The sequence below is a fragment of the Artemia franciscana genome, chromosome 8 (assembly GCF_032884065.1).
Source record: "Artemia franciscana chromosome 8, ASM3288406v1, whole genome shotgun sequence".
NCBI lineage: Eukaryota > Metazoa > Arthropoda > Branchiopoda > Anostraca > Artemiidae > Artemia > Artemia franciscana.
Genome location: NC_088870.1, coordinates 52,998,965 through 53,025,213, shown reverse-complemented (window position 1 = coordinate 53,025,213; position 26,249 = coordinate 52,998,965). Strand labels below are relative to the sequence as shown.

The window sequence follows — 26,249 nt, the reverse complement described above, 5'->3', positions numbered from 1 at the left end:
AGCTAAATATCATGGTTAATGAACTTTTACCAGAAAAACTTATCCATCTAAATGTTGCATTATTCCGTTTTTGTTTGAATTCCCCATTATTTGTTTTATATATTTTACTTATATACTTATATACTTTAAGCATAAATAAGAACACTAGCTTTCCTGGGCTCAAACATCACTATATCTTACAAACAACGAAATTTAAAAAGAAATGAGAAAGAGAGAAAGTAAGGTGCAGAGAAACCGAGAATGAGAGAGAGAGAGAGAAGAGAAAGGGGCGGAGAGACTATACCTGCATCTTCCAATAGCACAAAGCGCAATCGGATCACCAACGGTGATTACAAGACTCTGTGCTCGAGTTAAAGCAGCATTAACAAGACGTTCATCAGAGAGGAGTCCATAATCTTCATCTGCCAATACAACTAAATTCGCTTGTCTATCCGTACGAGGCATACGAGTAGTCAGTCGTGTTCTTACTGTGCTCATTATTATTACACGATATTCTTTCCCTGTGAAAAAAATATACGGTTAAATCTTACTTTCTTCTACAGACAGTCATAGGCCAGTGTATTCTCCTGATGAGCCCTTGTGTTGGGTTGTTGCCTCTGAATTATTTGTCTTTATTATTTTTTCTATTGTTAGGTAAATGACGACTTATACTTATTGACGACATGACTGCCTGTCCATGGATTATTCTTTATGGTTGATTATGTTTGGCTATGCTGTTTGACCTATGTGATTGTATGGATGAGTAGGGTTAAGGCCTCATTCAAGTGCTGGTCTATATTAATCACCAATTTAGGAAAACAGTCTCTTTTTTTTATGTGTTTGTGCTGTTGCATTGGTGATTTCTCTTTTCATGATATATATATATACATATATATATATATATATATATATATATATATATATATATATATATATATATATATATATATATACATATATATATATATATATATATATATATATATATGCACCAAACACTTGTCATTTTGCGTGCGCGAAGAGGTGGAGTCATTAAGAGTACTGCTCAACCACGGACGTCAACAGATGGTGTTCTCCCCGAAATTATTTTCTGTGTAATTCTTTTAGCATTTAGACTTTAGACAGAATCCTCAACAAGAACAGTTCCTAGAACTCTATATTATATCCCTATTAAGACGACAGGATCTCATTAATTTCAATAATTTGGTATTTACTCCATTTAATACAGAATTTAATTTCAATAATTCAAATTTGGAAGGATACTTGCATTGATGAAGTCAGAGCTAGTGGATGTGATGAATATCACAGTAGACCATCCGCAGATGATTGATTCCAATATTAAGAACTTTCTTTAAGTGTCATTATTTTTTTTTCTTCTTTAGCCTTGCTTGGTTATTATGACGCTTGTCTTATTCAACATGTGGTAAGTTGTTACGGATGTAGTAAGTGACCGTTGTTGAGATAAATGACTGACATATGTATAAAGTACAGGCAATATTGACGAGTGCCCTCACGGGAAAGACTGGGCATAAAAGATTGGGGCTGTTCCGGTGTTGTGAGGTCGTTTAGGGTGTCCGTTCCGTCATAAGCTCCTGCCTTCACCCCTATTCCCGAAAGGGAAATCCTGCTTACGTGGCCCAATAATGGCGTTAGGGCGACCTTTCAGAGTTTTTCTAACTAGAACTGTGACTGCAAACAGCGCTGCAGAATGACCCTGAGGAGTGGCACCCCTTGAGGAAATTATAGCCTAGTAAAAGATAAAGCATTTAGTGCCAAGTGCCAAGTCTTGTTAAGGTTGAGAAAGTAATAATAATTGAATGCCAGCTACTCATTTAACGACTAAAAAGTGCAAGTTATTAGTCTTAGTTGTATATGACCTGTAGAACCAAACAGATGAGGAGAGTAGTGACTCAGATTAATGTTACTTACAGCTACAGACAAGGGCGTAACCATGATTTTTGTTCGGGGGGGGGGAGTTCACAAAAAACTTGAAACAAACGAATCGTAAATTTGTTTACATGCATTTTCGTTGTTTTTATGAGCTAGGCAAAAATTTTAGGAGGGGGAGGTTCAAACCCAGTGTACCCCAGTGGATATGGCCTTGGCTACAGGAACAAAACAGACAGGATCCCAGGTAGAAATATGACATTTTTATTATGGGTTTCAATGTCCAGATTGTCCACATGAATAGAGAACAAAGAAAAAACTATCAAGGTGAACTTAAAAAGAAATAGAAATATCTAAAAAATTGAGAGCAATATTTTCTGCAAGGTTGTTGGTGGTTGGGTAAAAAAGGTTACTAAGAGCCTAAAAGAGATAACAATATGAGCAATCAAAACTTACGACATCAAAACAACAAAAATATAATCCATTGATTCCGCTCCAGAGTGTCTTAATGAATAGAAATAATCAATTAAGAAAAGCAACAAACCTTGAACGTTTACGATGCGTTCTACTGATATTCCGTGTAGCTGACGACGTCTTAGCTCTCCACGTATTCTGAACACCTGATCAGCATATGGCGAGACAACGCCAATGCTAGATTCATTAAATTCTCCCCAGCACGCAGGCCATTTTTCTTTGAGAGACACAACCCTTTCAACTACCTCGTATACCTAGAAAAATGGAGAAATACATGGAGCAAAAATAGCAGAACAACACAAATACCAGTTTACTCCCACGGTTGAGCGAAAGAGTAAACAGACTCAATAGATATGGTAATCACAACAGAATCACAACTCAACACATATCAAAACTTAAATCGCAATCAATCACACCACAACTCAAATATAGTTACAGACGATGGTGTATCGTAGAAACCCGAACTGCTTTAATTAAAATTTAATCAACGGACTGTGTTAACACTTCAAATAAAAGGAAATTACCCTGTATATAAATAGGTGTGCAACCCCCTCAATCCCTTACACCGTTTACCCTGAAACTTAAATAGTGGTTCATGAAAGGAATTATGAATACAACAAGTATAGCCATCCATGGATGCATGTGTTTTATTTACCGGGTGCCTTTCAAGATAACTGAGCTCAGGGATTTATTGTTTAATAATAAACAATAAATCAACTGCTAAATAAGGACTTTCGTTCAGCAAGATGCAGAAAGAAAGATTTAAGCCACTCATAATATCATAGAATTTTCTGATTGACTAATTTTCTGCTTTCTGACTGACCAAACAGATAGTTCTGTAAAATTATGACTGGCTCAAATTAGCGCTTGGTGAGTTAAGTATTAGTAAAAATTCCGTTGTGAATGCATAATTAAAGTTAGAAATATCAAAACTAAATTTTCAGTTCTCTGTTTTCAAACCTTTGAAAAGGTTAAGGGGGGGGGGGAGCGATACATGTATCAGTGAAACAGACCCACATGTACATATGAGAAAGTTATTTCTGAAATTTATTTTCAGAAAGTTCATACTGTACTCCGTTTTTCGACATAGTTTCCAAGTTTTTTCAAATACTTATCATGCCTCTCAACTACTTTTAAAGTAGAGTCTTCACAAAAACTTGTCGCCGGCTCCAATACGCAAGAGTTGACTGCTGGTTTTACGTCGTCGTCATCTTTGTAACGGTTACAACTAAGGTGGCAACCGGTTGAACTAGAGATGAAACACGGATTTCGTATATTACATCCAAATCGAGTGAACAGAACATGTAAAAGAAAGACACACACTCCTCTAAAAATTTGAAGGCCAAACAGACTCTCCCCCAGCGCAAAATCATGGCGTCGGTGTTTTGGAATAGGCATGGTGGTTTTTTTTTGTCAACTTCATGCAACATAGGAACAACTATCAATGCAGAAGCATACTGCCCACCCCTCAGAAAGCTCCACAGAGCAAATAAAAAAAAACTTTCTGCTTATCCTTCATAAGCACTAAAGAAAAAAAATGATTGCCAATAGAAGTAAAAAACCTTATAAAAATTCCCCCCCCCCTCTTTTTTAAGCGAAAAACAAGAGCTAAGACCTCATATGGCACTTGTGACGAGGTCGGAAGAGCCAAGAGCTCATATGGCATGAGCTCTAGCAAAATTGTAAGAATCAATAGATTGATTTAAAAGGATAATCAGAGGCTTAATGCCGGTCGGGATTTAAAAAAAGAGCTCTGAGACACGAGGTCCTTCTAAATATCAAAACTCATTAGGATCCGATCACCCACTCGTAAGGTAAGAGTATCTCATTTTTTCTAAATTTTCCTCTCCCTTCAGCTCCCCAGATGGTCGAATCGGGGAAAACGAGTTTATCAAGTCAATTTGTGCAGGTCCCTGACAGGCCTACCAACTTTCATCGTCCTAGCACGTCCAGATGCACCAAACTCGCCAAAGCACTGGACCTCTCTAACTCCCCCAAAGAGAGCGGATTCAGTCCGGTTACGTCAATAACATATCTACGACAATGGCTTATTCTACCCACCAAGTTTCATCCCGATCTCTCCACTCAAAAGTTTTCCAAGATTTCCGATTTCCCCCTAAAACTCCCCCCAATGCCACCAGATCTGGTCAGAATTTAAAATAAGAGCTCTGAAACATGATTTCCTTCTAGATATCAAATATCATTAAGATCCGGTCACCCGTTCTTTAATTAAAAATAGCTCGATTTTTCTATTTTTTCCCAATTAACACAGCCCCCCCCCTCCCCCAAAGAGAACAGAATCAGTCCGGTTGTGTCAATCACGTATCTAGGACTTGGGCTTATTCTTCCCACCAAGTTTCATCCCGATCCCTCCACTATAAGTGTTATCCAAGATTTCCTGTTTCCCCCTCCAACTCCCCCAATATCACCGGATACTGTTGGGATTTATAATAAGAGCTCTGAGACACGAAGTCCTTCTAAATATCAAATTTCATTAAGATCCGATCACCCATTCGTAAGTTAAAAATACCTCATTTTTTCAATTTTTCCTCTCCCTCCAGCCCCCCAGATGGTCGAATTAGGGAAACGAATGTTATCAGGTAGATTTGTGCAGGTCCCTGACACGCCTACCGATTCTCATCGTCCTAGAACGCCCAGAAGCTCCGAACTCGGCAAAGCACTGGAAATCCCCCCGACTCCCCCAAAGTGAGCGGATCCATTCCAATTATGTCAATAACGTATCCAGAACTTTTGCTTATTTTTCCCATCAAGTATCATCCCGATCTCTCAACTCTAAGTGTTTTCCAAGATTTCCAGGTTCCAAGATTTCTGTTTCCTCCCTCCAGCCCCTGATTGGAATTGAAAATCGAGCATCTGAGACATAAGATCTGTCTGTATAACAAGTTTCATTAAGATCAGATAACCCATTCGTAAGATAAAGATACCTCAGTTTTCACGTTTTCCAAGATTTCCGGTTCCCCCTCCGTCTCCCCCCCAATGTCGCAGGATCTGGTCGAAATTTAAAATAAGAACTCTGATGCACAAGATCCTTCTAAATATCAGCTTTCATTCAGATCTGATCACCCGGTCGTAAGTTACAAATACCTCATTTTTTTCATTTTTTCGAATTCCCCCCCCCAACTCCCCCAAGAGCAGATCTGGTACAGTTATGTCAGTCAGGTATCTTAGACTTCTTATTGTTCCCACCAAGTTTCATCCTGAGCTCTCCACTCTAAGCGTTTTGCAAGATTTCCGGTTACCCCCCCCCCCAACTCCCCCTAATGACACTGGATCCAGTTGGGATTTAAAATGAGAGATTTTAGTTACGAGGCTCTTCTAAATATGAAATTTCACTTAGATCCCATCACTCCTTCGTAAGTTAAAAATACCTAATTTTTTCAATTTTTTTCAGAATTAATCCTCCCCCCAAATCCCCCAAAGACAACGGATCCTTTCTATTTACATCAATCACGTATCTAGGACTTGTACTTATTTTTACCACCAAGTTTCATCCCAATCCCTCCCCTCTAAGCGTTTTCCAGGATTTTAGGTCTCCCCCTCCAATTCCCCCCAATGTCACCAAATCCGGTCGGGATTTAAAATAAGAGCTCTGAGACACGATATACTTCTAAATATCAAATGTCACTAAGATCCGATCACCCGTTGGTAAGGTAAAAATACCTCATTTTTTCTGATTTTTCCGAATGTCACTTGATAAATACCAAGTGCCATAAAAAACGGTATGTTTTGCTTTCAAAAATCAGACGGAATAGTTGGATCTTCAGTATGAAAGAGGTGAGCGGAACTGCTGAAGATACTCCACCCGCTAAAGAAGAAAAAGAAGTGTCCACAAAAACTCGAAAAAGAAGATATACAAACAAAAAACCGCACAAAAGAAACATAAAAGAGGTACACACAAAAGGGAATAGTTGGTATTTCAACTAGGAAAGAGGTTGATAGATACTCCATGCGCTTAAGAAAAAAAAAGGAGAGTCCGGAAAAAACTAAAAAAGGAAGGAATCCAAACGAAAAAAAGAACTACACAAAAAAAAATAAAAAAAAGGCAAAGAAGAAATCTTTAGTTATCAGGAATCACAGAAAAAATCAGAGGGAATAGTTGGACCATCAACTATGAAGGAGGTGGTTGGAGGTCCTGAAGATAGTCCAGGACAGTTCTATATAATCTTTTTATAGGGAACTCTCGGCTTTATAGTTAGTTTGGTGGTAATAAAGCTCATACTACCAAGAAATAAAATCTCCACACGCCCCGCAGTAAACCTAAGCCAGAAAAAATAAGACAAAAAAAGTAAGTTTAGCGCAAAGAGGGAGGCATTGAGGAGAGGTCAACCTCTTCATATACGTAATAATTTCTGTTCGTTTTAAGTTTAAATGTTGCTCCTTACATTCAGTTGATTTTTTTATTTTTTTTAAATAGTCCCAGGAAATCCAGCTCCCCCTCCATGGAAAATTCCCTTCCCCCACTAAAGTTACTTCATCAAAAGACCCTTCTCAGTACCCTCCCCCGTCCAAAAATCCCCCCACAAAAAATATCTGTATACTTCCCGATAGCCAATACAATATGTAAAGAATAGGCAATGTTCATAGCTTGCAACCCTTCTCCCGGGGCTGTTGTGGTCAAGTCATCCTCAAAGACATAGTTATTAGATCTTTCACCTTAACTGAACAAGACAGTTATCTTAAAATTTTGATCAGACGACTTCGAGAACCTTGAAATCTTAAAGTTTTGATCAGACGACTTTTACCATCACCCCTTAAAAAAAAAAAAAAAAAAAAAAAAAAAAAAAAAAAAAAAACCGTGATCTTGCTTCTGGCAATAATCTTTATAGTAGGGTTCTCTGATACGCTGAATCCAAAGGTGTGATTTTCATTAAGATTACTTAATATTGTGGGTTTTTTCGCTAAATTTACGAAAATTCGGCAAAATTTCTGAGACTCATAACTTTTGATGGGTAAAATTGAACTTGGTGAATAATATATATTTTGAATAAGTGTCAAAATTCGATTCTTTTGATGTATCCATTACTATCAAGATTATTTTTTCTTATGGTTACTATTGTTACAGATTATTTTTTATTATTTTTCTTAAGGTTTCGGTTACTATTGAGCGACGTCGCTCCTTACTTACTGTTCGTTACAACGAACTGTATGAGAGACATTTTCAGATTTCTATTTTTTTCCTCATTTAATGGCTTTGTTTACGTTTTTGACAAATCCTCCCCGGAACCCCACTAACAGTCTCCGCCCTAAAGTCTAGCTCCGCCTTAGGTTATATAGAAAAACCAAAGATTAGAAATAGTTAAAGTCTTACTTATTAACATGCAGCACTTATCAATGAATCATATTTCCGTGTTTTTTCTTATTTTCATCCATATTTTTCGATCATTTTCCATACGAAAAACCTTGCAGAATTATGAAATAATAATAAACATGGCACCATTCTGTTTGAATTCTTAAGATGAGTTTCGTGAATTTACCTTCACTTTTTACGCTGCCAACTCTTGTCAATATAGAATTGTTGCCGTCAAAGGTGATATAAAAGAGCTTGTGTTTTGCAAGGGAAACATATAATTTGGTGTTTATTCTGTATTTGCACAATAGAGGGGGGGGGCAGTAATGGTTTATGCCTCATAAACTGGGGGGGGGTTGAGTACACAAAATAATCTTTTAGTCAATTAAGTACCTAAATAGGAGCGTAAAAATACAAAATTTAAGGATTTTAATGTCAGCTATCAGAAAAACTGGGAGGGGCGTCAGCTGCCCCTGCCGATCATTAGGGGAGGGGCGTCAGCTGCCAATCATTAAACGTGTTCTAGTGACCGATATAGATCAACACAGTGGACGAAAACGACCTAGAATTGAAACTGTTGCTTATCAAATTTTTTTGTCAAATTAAGCGGGAAATTTCAAGGCAAAATACTATGGTGAAATTTATTTTTACATTATTTGTCATGTCACTAAAAATCTAGCTGAACCTACCGACCAAGTAGTATAAATGGAAGAAATGTAAATTTCAATTTGAGAAAAATATAAAAAATCACTAGAAACAGTGATAAATCACTAGAGATGGCAACCCTGTCTGAAGTTAAGGCTACTTACTTCGGCTAAGTTATAATACGCAGTACTATTGCTATCCTGTACATCTTTGCCAACAGCTGTGTAAAAAGCCAGAGGGTAAATATCAGGGTGTCTGAGCGCGTTGCCACTACTTTGTAAACGACCATTGTAAAACAGTGTAGATGTAAACTAAAAAAGAGAAAATAAAAATCATATGGTAAAAATATATTAATCGAATGCTTGTGGAAGATCTACAGTCTTCAGAGCTCGAAACGGATAAGTGTCGCTAGCTACTGGCTTCAGAACGTCTTGAGGATGAAGACCATCTTTGCAGGAGATGAAATAAAAAGAAAGAAAGTTTTTTTTACTGAAAGTAAGGAGCAACATTAAAACATGAACCGAAGAGAAATTATTCCGTATACAAGAGGAGCTGCACTTTCTACTGCGTTTACACTATAATGCTAGCCTTAAAGCTCTTTAAAAATATTTTTCATTCAGCCACCCTTGTGTTTGAGCAGTCTTTCTTAAAGATTCTTGACAAACAGTCAGACTACAGCATTTAGAGCGAAGGTTGAAGAAGACGCAGCCCCCTCATATGCGGAATAATTTCTATACGTTTTAATTTTTGATGTTTGCTCCTTACTTTCAGTTAAAAAAAAATCATTTTTATTTAATTTTTGACCGTTTTTCAACTACCGAGGAATCCCCTCTCACCACCCCGTGTAAAATTCCACTCTGAATATTTCTTCCCAACGGACAGTTTTCCCCTACAAAATGCCAGCAGCAGCAAATCCTCCCCTCAAAAAGCGTTTATTTCACAGTAACAAATAATATGTTTGATGTAAATTCCATTATTTACAGCCCTTAGACCGGGGACCGTGGGGGGGGGCATGTTATCTCCAAGGGCATAGCTATTAGACCTTTCAACTATGAATGAATGACTGTATTTAAAGCCATTTTTCAGGCCGTATACATACATATATAACAACAAACAAACTAAATTATGTAACAATCGACTTTCGAATAACAAGATCCTTCCGGACAAAATTTGCCACTGCTACTATGTTTATTTTCGACGTCGACTTCAAAGTTCCAAGAAGGGGCTCACGACTATCCACTCCAAGAAAGCTCCCTCTTAGCTCATTTAGCCCCTGACACCTGAAAAGAAAATGGTCTAGCCCATCAAGATCACCGCAAATTGGACAAGTATACCGCATTTCCGGGTGAAACCTATTTTTCCAAATACTGTGAAGAGGGAGACAGTATGTTCAACCAAATGGCTAACTCAAAATTTTGATCATATGTTTTTTGGGGAAAACGGGGCAGGGGAGAGTGGTTAATTGTCTCAAATCTTTTTGGTACTTAACAAGGGCACTAAAACTTCTGATTTTCTTTTGAATAGCCCCTCTTTCGATTTTCAAGAACCATTGGTTTGAAATGATCACCTAAGGTAAAAAAAAAACATCTGTGATTTTTCTTCTGACAAAAATGTCAAATCCAACATTTTTACAGATAAGTGCTTAAAACCTCTACAGTAGGGTTCTCTGATATGTTGAATCTAATGGTGGGATTTTCATTGACTTTTCGGATCGCTTGACTTTTTGGGCGTGTTTCCTCTCTTTTTCGAAAATCAGGTGAATCTTCTCTAAAAAAAGCATTCTGTTTAGACTGAATCGATTCATAAGATAATGAATGCTCAAAGATTTAGTCCTTATCAAACAGTGCTTGATAACAAATTTTAAGTAAGGAGCGACTCGGTCCTATAGTAACCAAAACTCTTGGTAATACGGATTAAACAGAATTCTCCTCGATTTGACGGATTTACTAGAGCATGAATAACTTACAATGACGCCCCAATAGTAACCAAAACTCTAGAAAACGGAATTTTTTTAATTTAGCCTTGTAATAGGGGACCCAAAAATAGAACCCGGGAGTAGCAACAGGGGGGGGGGACGACGCAGAGAACTTAGTAGTCATGAAACGTCGTTAATCTGATTACTTACTTTATTTTACTTTACTTATTACTTTATTACTTTTTTCATTTTACTTTATTACTACTTTTGACTACTACTCCAAAAGATTGGAGACATTTAAAGCCAAATACTTCTAGCTTTACGAATTTCATATATTTGGAATCAAATAAAAAAAAAGGAAATTCTTTTCATTTATCAAATCAAAATTCCGTTTTCCAGAGTTTTGGTTACTATTGGGCCGAGTCGCTCCTTACTTAAAGTTTGTTATCAAGCACTGTTTGATAAGGACTAAATCTTTGAGCATTCATTATCTTATGAATCGATTTAGTCTGAACAGAATTCTTCTCTATTTGACGGATTTACTAGAGTATGGGTAATTCATAACGACGTGAATTAGCACCAGTGAGAAAAAAAAATCATCAACTCCATCTAACATTTATCGCTTCGCGGCATTTTCTTAAACTTCGCCCTTGTGTTTTTGTTTTTCCAATTAGTCTTGTGGTGGAGCAGTGGGTTTGACCTTTAGCTTGGTAATACGGGACCCAGAGATAGAACCCGGCAGTATTAACACACCTCAGGGACGATGGAGGGACCTCAGTAGTCATGAAGTATCGTTAATCTGATTACTTACTTACTACTACTTTTGAGCTCAGAAGAGACCTCAGAAGTCGAGAAGCGTCGATAATTCGATTACATACTTTTGCCAATTGGTTCTGTGGTGGTGCAGACGTCAAACCCAGCTGTAGTAACACACTGCAGGCCCGAAACAAGAACCTGACTAGTCAAGAAGCGTCATTAATCAGATTTGGCCAATTACACTGATTGCAATATTGCCTTGTTGCTATAGTGAAAAACGGTCAACTGGTAGATGGCGCTGGTGATTTTTTCGTTTTTTAAGTTACCTATGCTCTTTGAGGTTTATCCTTCATAAAGGCGGTGACTATATAATGGTTGCAGCGGTATAATGTTAGTTTGAAAACAAATTCAAAAACAGCCTGAAACCCCCTAAAAATGGCAATTAAAAATCGATACGATTACCCCTGAAAAAAAAAACAACAACAAAAAACAAATAAACACGCCTCCGTGATCTTTCTTCTGGCAAAAATCACAAAACTCCACATTTTTGCAGATGAGCTTGAAACCTCTCCAATAGGGTTCTTTGATAAGCTGAATCCGATGGTGTGATTTCCATTAAAATTCTATGACTTCAAGGGGGGTCTTCCCCCCTTATTTCGAAAATCAGACAAATTTCTCATGCTCGTAGTTTTTGATGGGTAAGACTAACCTTAATGAAACTTATATATCTGGAATCAGCATAATAAGCCAATTCTTTTGATATATCTATTGGTATCAAAATTCCGTTTTTTAATGTTTTGGTTACTATTGAGCCGGGTCGCTCCTTACAGTTCTCTACCACGAAGTGTTTGATTACCCATCAAAATCCAAACAGAGATCACTGAAATATTGACCTTTTTTTCTACCTTACCAAAAGTATAGTATTCATAAAACTTTAGTTTCATGATATGTAATTAAATAAATAGAAAAGGTTTTTCAAATAAAGTTTAGAACTTAAAACAAATATAAATTACTCTGTATATAAGGGGGCGGCCCCCTTCTCAACACTATGCTCATTTAACGAACGTTTATTAGTGCTTTGAAAAATCTTATCTTTCCAATTGCCAATTTTCTTAAAAATTTGAAAAAAGCCTAACTTCACATTAAAGAGTTAGGAGCTAAGGAGGAGACAGCCCCTTCATATAAAGAAAAATCTGTTCAAATATGTTTCAAATCGGTTCCTTGCTTCTATTTGAAAAGCTCTTTTTTTTATTTAACTTCTGATTGTTTTCCAAATCATACCCAGGCTTAAACAAGATATAATTTGATGTACCGGTCCCTAGAATCCCTGATTAATTGGTTTTAAAATGTAATTGTACGTTGATTAGAACAGGACTACATTTAAATTTGCAATATCAATTTTGGATAAAATTTGAATATACTTTAAAAATTGGTGGCGAATAGTAATTTTGGTAAAAATTCCTTGTTAATATTACTACTAAAGAATTTCGGTTGGATGAAAAGGAGTATTATTTTTAGTATGGATGGAAACTCTGTGAGGCTTTTGATCTTCTACATAACTGAAGCCATCTACATACATACTACATACATATTACATGCATACACTACATACATACTACATAACTGAAGCCATCACAGCCTCTACAATAGGATTTTCTTATCGATAAACGCATTACCTATACTTCTTTAAATACATTAAAGTAATTCATACAAATAGAAAAAGAAAGTAACACCATTTAAAATTGCTGAAACTAAGTTACCAGCAGTACTTGCCATCCCAAAGAAGCTTCCTGGCAGAGCTGATGATGACCTGCCTTGCCTTTTCCACCTGTGTGCTGGTAGGTATGAGAATGTAACATTTTAGCTGTATAGAAAACACTTTAATTCATTCCTACTTCCGCCCTACCCCATTCAACATTTAACTGAAACTTCATGAAGATTATGCAGCCTATCCATCAATATTCGTTTTAGGAATCTACCCTAGCTTTAACCTAAACAGTTACTCACCCCCTCTCATTACAGCTGATACACCATTAAAATCACCAAACGTAGCCTAACTTCACTACAAATAAAGCGAATCAACTTAGTTGAATCCAATGCTACCACCCAGTGGCATTACTTCTTATGCAACTGGGAAGCCTAAAATATAGTTATTGACACCTTTAAGTCTATTAGCTTTTCAGAATTTGGGATAAAGTCGTAGTTTCGTGCCCTAAAATAACAAGAAAACAAGACTTTCCCCTGACCCAATCTGTGTGGTCACTTCAATCAATCAATCAATCAATTTATTGATACTAAAAGAGAAAACTATTACAAAAGTAAAGTGGTTACTAGGCCCAAGAAGCTTTGCTTGTAATGGACCACAGAGAACAAGAATAAAACACTACTATAAAATATATACAAAAAAAAAAAACAAAAAAAAAAAAAAAAAAAAAAAAAAAAAAAAAAAAAAAAAAAAAACACTGGAACAAGACAAGGACATTGAATAAATAGGATATTTAACAGATAGAAGATTTAGAAGGAGATTAACATATAGCTGAAAATGATTTTAAAAGAAGAGAAGAGACATACAAATTAGGAAAGGATTAATAAAGAGAGAAAAATTATTGAATTGGAAATACCCGACGAAATAATGCCTTTGCAGAAAGAAAAAGAGGGACATCCGAAGGGATGGAGTTCCATAATAGAATTGATTGATATACTGGAGACCTCTGGCTTGCTGTAGAAGATCGTTTTGGTAAAATAAATCGTCGAGAAGAATTACGTAAAGAAGAAAAGTACCTACCTGAGCCTGTCCGTGAGAAAAACTGCTGTAGGGGCGGTGGGAGAGTACCTAGAAAAGCAGAATGCGCAAAATAAAGGGTACTTTTACCTATAATATGATCCAGTGGAGCTATTCCAGTATCATTATAAAGATCAGAGGAAGGGTAAAGCCGAGGGAGAAGAAAAGTAGCCTTCACTGCCCTATTTTGGGCTCTTTGAAGTGAGCAGAGAAGAGATTTATTATTATTACCCCAGACAGAGCAGCAATAAGAAAGGTAAGGATAAATAAAAGCATAATAAAGAGAAACCATAATATCAGGAGGAAGAAATGAGTTAATCCGGTTCAACATTGAAGACTGGCGGAGGATTAAGGAACGGGTGTGAGTTATATGCGGTTTGAAAGAAAGAAAACAGTCAAGATACACACCAAGAAATTTCACCACAGTAGCTTGTGGTATAATATCATTCCCAAAAGTCAGGGTGATTGGCTCCTGTACGTCTCGCATACGGTAAGGGGTCCTGAAGTTGACAATGGCACTCTTTCGGCTGTTAAGAGCCATACCATTTGACCAGCACCAATCCTTTACTTTATCAAGAAGACCTTGAGCCATAGAAGTGGCAGATGGCAGGTCCACCGCAGCAATGAAAAAGTTACTGTCATCAGCAAAAAGAACAGGGTGAACATGGGGATGAAGACCATCAACAAGATCATTGATGTAAATTAGAAATAAAAGTGGACCAAGCACAGAGCCTTGTGGGACACCTTTCAATACAGGCAAAGTAGAGGAAGAAGTACAGTTAACCAAAACATACTGAGATCTCTCTGAGAGGTAGGACCTAAACCATTCTAGTGGGACTCCATGCACTCCAAATAAAGATAGTTTAGACAGAAGAACATTGTGGTCAACCATATCAAAGGCCTTAGAAAAGTCGAGAAATAGACCCAAAACACACAAGCCCTTGTCCAGATTAACACGCACAAACTCAGTTGCATCAGAAAGTGCGTGCAAGGTAGAGAATGAGGGACGAAAACCATACTGATGGTTAGTGATGAGAGGATTTCCAGCAGTCGAATTTTAACACGTCTGGGAAAAATCAAAACAAATAAACATGCATTGACGACATTTTTTCTGAAAAAAAGGGTGAAATTCTACACTTTGAAGATTGAAGCTTGAAACCTCTACAGTAAGATTCACTTATATGACGTATCTAATAAAGGGATTTTTAATAAGACCGCTTGCTTTTTTGGGTGTGTTTCCCCTCTTTTCAAAAATCAGGCACATTTTCTCAGATTGTTGGTTTTGGGTGGGTAACAATACACTGAAAGAATTTTTATATTTAGAATCAGCATAAAAAGCCAATACTGCCGGTGTAGCAATTGTCATGAGAATTCCATTTTTAGTTTTGGTGAATATTGGTCCAAGTCTTTTTTTACTTCCAGTTTTTTTTTTATCACAAACTATTTAATAAGATTCTCTTATGACGGAGTTTTTTTTTAACTTGTTCATTTTATTTACCTGAATAGGACAATAAAGACAAAGAGGGTTAGTTTGACAGCTGGATAGTAAGATTAAATTTTGTTTTTCTTTCGCTATTCTATATTTTTAATGTCTAAATATATAAGGGATTTAAGTTTGAGGGGGGGGGGAATTGTCCTGTTTTGAAAGAGGTACATTTTACTCTTCCGTTATAAAATCAAAACGTGGTATCTATGCAGGCAGGATGATTTTTGATCATCTCTACTTTTTCTGTAAACTATTCTAAGGCGTAGAAAATTGCATAACGACAAGTCTACATTTGTTATAATCTACGAAAGTAATAAATCTTTCTGTAATTTTGGTTTGAGTTTACTTTTCTTTTAAGATTAAATGCATAATAATTAAATGTATTATTGATGAAATAAATTGATCCCTTTATCAGGAATCCTTGCCGTTTAAAATTTACTGTATTTCGTTCCATTTTGCATGCAATTTGATAGCTATTTTTGTTTGAGAGTTTTTTCCTATAAGTATTTAAAAATAAACTTATTCCTACCGAAAAATTCCCGGTCCTATTAACCGACCACCACTGATATCTTGGCGTTTACCCCCCCCCCCCCCATAGGAAAATTTTCTGCTGGCACCCTGGTTACAGGGTGACTTGAACTTTAATCTTCCCTCGTTTAATTAGAACCATAAGTAACCTATTTAAAGGCGCCAAAAAGCTTTCGCGTGTAGAACGAGGCGTTGAGGAGGGGGCAAACCCCTAATGTACCCAATAATTTCTGTTCGTTTTAAGTTTTAATGTTGCTCCTTACTTTTAGTTGAAAAAACTTGTTTTTTATTTAATATTTATCTATGCTTGAGTTTGATACAGTTGATCCTATACAAATTATATCAACTGACAACTATCAATTTTGAGTTTGACTATCTCCTCGTTTTCTACTTTCAACAAATTCACGAAAAAAATAATCATAAAAAACTACAATTAGAAGAAAACAAAGTACAAGCAAGGTCTTAAATATGTCTTACGTCAACAATTGCTGGATGTGATCGGTAGTTTTCAACTAACAGGATCCGACAAGGGAAACCCTCAGAATAGAAATTGTACAGCCTTTCAAGAAGGGACACGTGGAACCCCTTCTCTTTGGCCAACGCTGAATACACTGTTGGAGAAAGCTGAAAAAGAAAAACCAAGTCTTAGAAAAAAACGAACGAAATAATACTGAATTACATCAATACTTATTTCATGACCAACTAGCGCTATTCAACTTCTGCTGGCAACACCAAGACGCTTATTACACAGCAATAGTGAACTCAATTTGAATTTTTATTAAAGGAAGTTGTGGGTCCGGGTGGCTGTCCCCTGGATTAACCACAGTTTCCATTGACCTGCATACGAGTTCTTACCTTTAAACGTGAAAAAAGATTGGTAAGGAATTAGTCCAGCAAAAACAAGAAAAAAAAAACATAAATCCAGAATCCAACACAACTTTGGGAGGAGGAAGGGGCAAGAATATCACCACAAGGACTGACGTGACTGCATGAAATATTTTTTTATATATTATTTTCAAAAGAAATGTTTCCACTATTCGTACATGTTTCATGAATTCTCGAATCTTACGGGACATCACAGCCATATTGCCAATTCTTCAAGATTTCAAAGCCCGAGGGGGAAGGGTAAAAAAAGAAGATCTAATTGATTTTATTCTGAAAATTCTGGAAAAGGGAGAAGAAAGATAGAGACAAAAAACCTCCGATTGGTAAATATGTTGGCGAAATTGAGGAAATTCTATGCCACAAAGAATAAAATGAGACTTACTAGAAGACTGATGTGAAGGGGGGGGGGCAAAACTGCCTTTTCTTATGCAAGTACCTAACTTGCGCATCAAATTCTGATTTATAGAGACGCAGTCACCAGAGTTAACTTCCAATCACGTTAAACAATGAAAAAAAAATTCAGCCAAGTGAGAGTTGATACAGATCACCAAAAAGAATAAGAGGAAAAACAAACAAATATGAAAGAAACAAACAAACATATAAGGAAAATAAACAAAAAAAAGAAGAAATAAACAAATATAGAGTACCTGCATATAATCACCAGCTAAAGCAATTCGAGTCCTCTCGTTTGCTAAACTCAACGATATCAGCGCATCTGCTTCTAAACACTGCGCTGCCTCATCAATTAAGATGTGGGTGAAAAACCCTGTAAAAAAATATTATTAAGAAAAAATTTTGTAATGTTTTTATCGGTAAGATTGCATGATCGTGACCGAGGGACACACAAATTCAAGCACTAATAATAACTAAAAATAGGTGAGCAATAGTACAAATAAACAAAAATTATAGGGAACATCAAGGAAATTTTGGAGACCGAGATACACGGGGAGTCGCCCGTGTTATTGCTACGTTTATAAATCAATGCATAATCTTAAGCCATCTATAAGGAAAATGTATTTACAAAACTAGGACCATTCGATGCTACCATACCTTCTCAATAAAATAGTAAAATGTAGATATTAGAACACAGAATTAATCCCATAAAAAGATTCTCGAACTTGGCTGCCCAGTATTTTGGTGATGATTGGGCTTTATAATTTGTGGCAGAGTTGACTCAACCAGACCAAGGCTCAGACGTAAGAATCAAATTGCCTCCATGCCCCACGTGGCTGAGCTTGCAGTGTCACATCACTAACCCCTACTCCACGCCTTGACTCGAAATCAGCAACACCAGGACTCGAACCTGAGCCCCAAATAGCATAAGATTGCAAGTCCAGTGTGTCATTCGCTCGGCTAGGTTAGTTTGGCTTTAGTTAGACCCCGAAGCCGCGCCAAATTAAAATTCAGCGGCGGCGGCCACAATTATGACGGCGGCGGGGCCGAAATTTTTTGCGGTGTGCTACCAAAAATTATCAGCGGCGTGCCGTAAATTTATCGGCGTTTGTTCTATTTTTAGAATTTTTTGACTACTTCTAAAAAGTTTTGAAAACTAAAGTGGTATCAGTTTTTATAAGAATTCAGTCCACTATTCCTTTTTAGCTTCATTACCATGATCGAACCTCGAACAAAATAAGGGCGAGATATCAATCTTAACTTGTCACAAACATTCTTTTAACCAAAATGATAGACAGTGAGATCTTAAAATGCCTGATATTTGAATTAATCCGACAAAATAGGTAATTTAAAATTTGATTTAAATTAAACTCTAAAGCTTAAATTAAACAAATTTACTTGCACCATAAATCCTTGACTAATTTATGAAACCTCAATGGAATCTGATGTGTATATCTTACTTCATGTCTGAATTTCCTGGTCTTGCAACCTGCATTCCACTTCTTTGACTATCCTACCTCTCAACCCCTCGCTCTTTACGACACAGAACCAAGACTATTTCATCCCTCGGACTTTTGTGAAGAGCAATTTGCATATTAAAAATTTTGCATGCATGTTACCTGGTAATGTTATTTGTAAGACAACTAATGTAATTTATTTATTAGAATGTAAGAAATGCTGTTTACAATATGTGGGGAAAACAACTAATAATATAAATATGAGATTTTCTGCGCATAAAACAACAATTAACAAGGGAAAAACTACTGACTATCTAGTTCAACATTGTAATGATGGTGCTTGTTCCATATCAGATATAACTATTACGATTTTAGAAAATTTGGACTTTAGATAACTTAAATAAAGAAGAGAAGAATAGTAGACTTCGCAAGCATGAGGATTTCTTGATCCATACTATCGGTACAACTTAACCTTTTGGGCTAAATGATCGTGTAGCTAAATATGGAGACATGTCTCAGATTCTTATTAAATTTTATTGATGGTTTTATGGGCCATCCATCTTTTACTTGTCCCACTAAACGTAAAAAACGATCGAGGGGACATAGGAAAAATAATAGAAAAAATGAATTGGATTTAAATAAGTTTTCTACCGATCTATGCCAGCTATTTGAGGCTAAGGGTATGACTTGTGTAATACAATGTTTAAATAAAGTATCCAGGAGGAGTTTATTAAAACTATTCAGGATCGTTAAATAATATAGCTCTTGAATATAGAATTAAATTAATATACGATGCAATTTGGATTCTAGCTAAAATGAAATTTATTTCAAAACATAATAAATCTTATAAGATTGTTAACGAGTATAACAGATTATATACCATAAGATCATCACTCGGGAAGCAAGGCTCAAACTTGTTTTTCACATTTTTTTAAGAATCAAAATACACCTACAATCATTAGGTTGCTCCTCAAGGTGACCTTTTAGGAGGCCCCGACAGAGCAGAGTAACATTTAGGGTGGGAAGCAATAGCCTCGACTGTAGTAAAAAAACTTGGTAGTACAGAGCAAAAGTCATACATCAGTTCATATTCCTCATCATCTAGAACATGGTTAGGTTTCCTAATTTTACGCAAAGCACTTGCCAAAGGGCCTTTGTATTGAATAATACTTTGCACCATACTATATGTTGCAGAAAGATAATCTAAAGTTCATACATGGCGAGTTCAAAAACATTTTGAGAGGGTCCAAATTTTCGCATGTACCGTTAGATAGTAAATTTTGCATTATATTTGCCTGTCAATAATCTCAGAAAACAATTCGGCACTTAGAATTTCCGATGGCGGTGTCAGCGCGCTGAAGCCTTTTCGGCGTGCGGCGCGATACAAAATTTTCGGCGGCGCGCCGCCGGTTTTCAACGTGGCTTCGGGACTAGCTTTAGTGACAAAAATAAACCCAGACTTCTTATTACCTTTTTAAAAGACGTCATAAAACACTTTCAAATAGATATTTGCACTATTTTTTACAACACTATTTTTAGAGCTTTAGATTATTCGGTCAATCATCTTTCGATAATAGAAACACAGAATAAGGTGCAAAACAACCAAAGAAACAACATAATAACCAAGATTACGGAATACGTGCAAAAGAGTACGGAAAATGATTAAAAGGTAGGAATCCACAAGAATCAAACAAAGACCCAAAAGATACCATATATGTGTCACTAATAGTATTGTGTATTACTTATAATATTTATATAATAAAAATCAAAATTATCAAGGCTGTGGTGTCATTTGGATATGGGTAACTGAGAAGAAATCATGACAGAAAAATGGATTATATCACATCGGCTATATTTTATAAACAGTTGTTTTTTTTTGGATATTAATTATTTTGTGGTGGCACAGTGGATTGGTGCTTTACGTCGCAATACGAGGTCCAGAGATCGATTCCCCCTGCGGCAAGGTTGGGCGACAGAGTAGCTGGGTTGCTACTTATTCCCGTGGACGACCCAGAGGGTGAAATAACACTTTAACGCCATGTGCGGCAGCAATAGCACTGGAAGATCTTTATCCTATTTGTATCGTATTCCTACTCAAAAACTCATCCTTACAAATAACTGGGATCCTACAATGGCCCTGGAGAATCTTCATTCTTTAGTTAATTCTTACCTCTTGGCAATCCAACTTCAAGGAGTTTTCTCGACAAGCTGAGCGTGGTGACAATGATTCTTGAATTTTCTAACTCTTCTCGTGTTGGATACCGGAACATTCGAACTTCCGGATCATAAAGACTATACTGAAATAATTAAAGTTTTGATTTGTCAGCCCAGTTAAAACTGAATTCATTGCCCAGTTCAAACTGAATTCATTGCCTACGATCCTCTACTTGATCCTAAACATGTTTGCACGTAACGAGAATACACATCGTCTCCAAAAATATGCACACACTGAGAAGGGGATGGGGGGTTGAGACTGGAATTTCAACAAAGATTGGATAGAAAATCTCCCGTCCCCCCCCCCCAAAAAAAAAAAACAATGCTCCTGATGGCCTCACTTCCTCACCTAAGAACTTAGTCTGTAAGCAACAGTAGTTTAGATAAATACGATAATAAATATTAAAACAATTGACGAAAGAAATCGGCTGCAACCAAGAGCACAGCTAGGATTTTTTTCGGAAGGGGGAGATACAAAATAAAAACTTTTAAAAGAGCATTAAAAATCTGTTTATATGCATTTTTGTGACGTTTTTACGAGTCGGGCAAATATCTCGGGATACAACCTTGGCTGTCACAAATCATAAGGCGTTATATTACAAGGTAAACATTTTACAATTGAGCTGATGAACTAGAAAATTTGTCTCTAGCTTTTAAAATAAACTTGTTTCTAATAGGTGTCTAGATTTAGTTATGTTCTAATTATTCCTATCAGAGAGAAATAGGGATACAAGACATTTTGGAAAAAACAAAACTTCTAAGCATCTGCAGAAACAAATAAACACGTGAAAATCTATTGGGTCGATCGGTAGAACGTAGTTTAAGAATCTAGTCAACGGATATTAGTTTGTCAAAAATGTCACATAACACATTTTGAATTACCACAACCAATCTGTGTTCACAAAATTTAGATGATAACAAGTTTTTTTCTCTCTGGATGAGAAGCAAGTGTGGAATACAATGTAATTTTATTCAAAAAATTAGAATAAGAATAGCAGAACAGCACCAGAAAATAGAGTATATAGTTAATTTGAAGATAGCGCATTCTCTTCCCACATAAAAGCAAGAAAGGGAAGGGAAATTGAAATTGTATTCCATGCAGTCATTTGCACATTTGCAAAGATTTGAAATTATATGAAAAATAAAAATTTAAATACAAAAATAATAATAGTAAGTCGGAATATTGGGTTTTGTTTCAAAGACTCCGAGTCCGAAATATTGGGTTTTGTTTTAATGTGAGTCATCCTTTGTTGTTTTTTTTTTGTATAGCATCTGTTATGTTTTCTTCATATGTTTTTTATACATGTTTCATATGTGTCTTCGTATATTTTCTATGTATCTTTTTTTATAGCGTCTGTCGAATTTTTCTTTATAAATTTTATTTAGCTAAATCATGTTGTATGATTTTTGTTTTTATTGTCATACAATTATTAAGATTTTTTTCTTTGAGTAGCTTTTGTCCTTCGTTGCCATAATGAATCGTAAAAGGAAACACGCGGAAAGTTTTCCCGTTTACAAGCAAGCCCAACCAAATAGCTGCAACACCCAATTTATCTATATGATGTGGTCGAAGAGCCATTCAACAGTCAATAGTGCGGTGCCAACGTTATGTTCAATAGGGTTATTAAACAAATATAGGCTGGTGGGTATTATTTCTTTGCATTGGAGTCCCCTTTGCTTTAGATTTTTCTTAAGGCATAGGTTTAAAGCCACTGAAAAATGTCGGTTCATTTTTTGGGGCCGTAGCCCCCAACTTATATTTTTTATGGCACTTGGTATTAACCAAGTGACATACAACAATCGCAAATTCTGTCTGTCGGTCCCGGTTTTGCTACTTTACGCAATTCCAGGTAAGCAAGGACGATGAAATTTGGCAGGCGTATCAGGGATTGGACCAGATTAAATTAGAAATAGTCGTTTTCCCAGTTTAACCATCTGGGGAGTAGGGGGGGGGGGGGTCGGTTAATTCGAAAAAAATAGAAAAATGAAGTATTTTTAACTTAGGAACGGTTGATCAGATCTTAATGAAATTTGATGTTTGGAAGGATATCGTGTCTCAGAGCTCTTATTTTAAATCCCGACCGGATCTGGTGACATTGGGGGGGGGGGGGTTGGGAGGGGAGAACCTAAAATCTTGGAAAAGTGGAGGGATCGGGATGAAACTTGGTGGGAAAAATAAGCACAAGTCCTAGATACATGATTGACATAACCGGAGCGGATCCGCTCTCTTTGGGGTAGTTGGGGGGGGGGGTTAATTCTGAAAAATATGAAAAAATGAGGTATTTTTAACCGACGAACGGGTGATCGGATCTCAATGAAATTTGATATTTAGAAGGATATCGTGTCTCAAAGCTCTCATTGTAAATCCCGATCGGATCTGGTGACATTGGTGGGAGTTTGGCAGGGGGAACCTAAAATCCTGGAAAACGCTAAGAGTAGAGGGATCGGGATGAAACTTGGTGGGAAAAATAAGCAGAAGTCTTCAATACGTGATTGACATAATTGGAACGGATCCACTCTATTTGGGGGAGTTGGGAGGGGGGGTTAAAAATTAGAAAAAGTGACGTATTTTTAACTTACGAAGGAGTGATGGGATCTTCATGAAACTTCATAATTAGAAGGACCTCGTAACTCAGATCTCTTATTTTAAATCTCAACCGGATCCAGCGTCATTGGGGGGGGGGGGCAGTTCGGGGGGGGGGGACCAGAAATCATAGAAAATACTTAAAGCGGAGAGATCAGGATGAAACCGGATGGGAAGAATAAAAACAAGTCTAAGATAGGTGACTGGCATAACCGGGCCGGATCCACTCCCTTTGGTGGAGTTGGGGGGGGGGGGGGGGTAATTCGGAAAAATGAGGCATTTGTAACTTACGAACGGGTGATCAGATCTAAATGAAATTTGATATTTAGAAGGATCTTGTGCTTTAAAGCTCTTATTTTAAATTCTGACCAGATCCTTTGACATTGGGGGGAGTTGGAGGGGGAAACCAGAATTCTTTGAAAACGTGAAAATTTGGGTATTTTTATCTTACGAATAGATGATCGGATCTTAATGAAACTTGATATATGGAAGGATCTTATGTCTCAGATGCTCCATTTTCGACTCGAATTGGATCCGGGGATATAGGGAGTTGGAGGAGGGAAACAGAAATCTTGGAAAACGCTTAGAGTTGAGAGATCGGGATGAAACTTGATGGGAAGAATAAGCACAAGTTCTAGATACGTGATTGACATAATTGGAACGGATCCGTTCTCTTTGGAGGAGCTGGGGGGTGTTAATTTGAAAAAATTAGAAAAACTGAGGTATTTTTAACTTAAGAACGGGTGACTGGATCTTAATGAAATTTGATATTTAGAAGGAATTCATGTCTCAGAGCTCTTATTTCAAATCCCGACCAGATCTTTTGACATTGGGGGGAGTTGGAGGGGGAAATCTTGGAAAACACTTGGAGTGGAGGAATCGGGATGAAGCTTGGTGGATAGAATACGCTAATGTCCTTGATACATGATTGACGTAACCGTGATGGATTCACTCTCTTTGGGGGAGTTGGGGGGAGGGGTTCAGTGCTTTGGCGAGTTTGGTGCTTCTGGACGTGCAAGGACGATGATTTATGGTAGGCGTGTCAGGGAGCTGAATAAATTGACTAGACAAAGTCGTTTTCCTAGGTTCGACCATCTGGGGGGCTAAAGGGAGAGGAAAAATTAGAAAAAATGAGGTATTTATAACTTACGAGTGGGTCATCGGATCTTAATTAATTTTAATATTTAGAAGGACATCGTGACTCAGAGCTCTTATTTTAAATCCCGACCGGCATTAAGCCTCTGATTTTCCTTTTAAATCAATCTATTGAGCTCATACCTTATGAGCTCTTGGCTCTTAGCTCTTCTGGCCTCGTCACAAGTGCCATATGAGCTCTTAGCTCTTGTTTTTAGTTAGTTTCCTCATGGCCGAGGATGAATTTTTTTTCCAGTTTCAGTCTCATTTTCTGGACAGTCAACATATTTTCCTGTGCATTGGGGTTCCCTTGCCCCAAGAACTAAAAGGAATAATGTTTATGGAAATGACTTGTTTTTTTCGTTCCGCAGCCATTGTCTCCCAACATAAAATATACGGCCCGCCTGGCCAAACACCACGAAACCAACCAAAGGCCGAAATAAAACAAGTCCATCTTTTTTCCACCATGAAAAAAACCTCCACGAGCAGCATAATGTAAAGCCGAGCCTTAAGGTTCAATTCCTTTTCTAAAAGATACAGGTACATATATTTTTCATTTAAACGCAGCCGAATGTAAGGGTGTGGAACTTATGGAATCTAAGGCATCTACAAGTAACTGGTATTATGCTTCAGCAAAATTTAAAAGTATGACTCCACAATAATATCTCAAGCTTGCGTCTACTTCTTCTTTTTAAATGATATTCTACCACGTGTTTATCACTCCTAAACGCAGCCAGTAGTATAGGGGCAGTATTCATGGGATTTAAGTAACGATTAGCGCAGTGTTGTCTTATTTAACATATGGCACCATTACTTGTTCGGATGAAGATTTTATAGTATTCTATTGCGCAGTCATATTACAGGACATTTTTAAAACTTAATAGAGAAATTAAGAATGCCAAGACAAATGAAAATGAATAATTTATAAACAAAGGAAAACTCTAATGCTTTTGATGAATAAATTATAAAGTATAAAACATTTCATCTTCTTTTTTTTTCATAGAGAAAACGTAATTAACAGGCAAAGACGTTTTTAGTTGTTTAATAGCTTTTAGTTGTTTAAAAGCCAATGACGCAATTCAGCACCCATATTACGCTATACCAAGCAATGATGTAGTCTATACGGCCTGCTTAAAACCTTTCAAGGCCTTAAGTTGTTGCAAAATTCGCTACAATCATTTTAATAGAAAAATCTTACTGTAAGATTAATCTTAACGCTAAAAGTTTATTACTATGATCCAACCCAGGACCTATGTAGGCTACATTGGAACGTTTCCATTTTTTAGGAATTAATTTCCCATTTTGTCCTAGTTCAGTAATTTCTGATAAAGTATTAAGGAAATGTTTGAACAGATTTTTGTATTCAACTAGAAGACTGATTTGATGTTAATATATGATATTTATACCTGATTGTAGCATTTATAAGTTTCATTTATTCTAGTTTTTTTTTCTGTCTTTGTAGTGTTCGCTTGTAGACATTTAGCAGTGAAATACTTGTAAAGGTTTAATCACTTAATAAAAATGATCATCATCATGTACATTGGACATAAAATAATACACTTTCTGCTGTTTCTTCATTACCTATTTTAACAGAAATTACCGAAGATTGTCCTTTTTGGCGAACCGTCTGGGGCTACACGGAAAGCAGGTCGTCCTTGTCTGGGTTGGGAGGATATCATAAATAAAGATTTAAAGGAAATGGAAACTTCCTGGGAGGGTGTAAAGAGGGAGGCTTTAAATAGATTAGGTTGGAGGAGGAGCGTGCGTAGCTGTGTTGGCCTCAGACGGCTTAGTGCTGCAGTGAGTTATTAGTAGTAGTAGT

At 36.7% G+C, this 26,249-nt stretch overlaps 1 protein-coding gene across 1 annotated transcript in view; it reads right to left on the bottom strand.

Annotated features, from left to right (window-relative positions):
* LOC136030562 (probable helicase with zinc finger domain) overlaps positions 1 to 26,249 on the bottom strand; it is a 98,569-nt gene that overhangs the window by 39,653 nt on the left and 32,667 nt on the right. Inside the window, exons 5-10 of the mRNA XM_065709623.1 lie at positions 20,666 to 20,792; positions 17,293 to 17,411; positions 16,238 to 16,384; positions 8,458 to 8,604; positions 2,411 to 2,594; positions 284 to 500 (exon numbers count right to left, since the gene is read on the bottom strand). Coding sequence (XP_065565695.1) covers positions 284 to 500; positions 2,411 to 2,594; positions 8,458 to 8,604; positions 16,238 to 16,384; positions 17,293 to 17,411; positions 20,666 to 20,792 — 941 coding nt within the window. The remainder of the gene's footprint in view (positions 1 to 283; positions 501 to 2,410; positions 2,595 to 8,457; positions 8,605 to 16,237; positions 16,385 to 17,292; positions 17,412 to 20,665; positions 20,793 to 26,249) is intronic.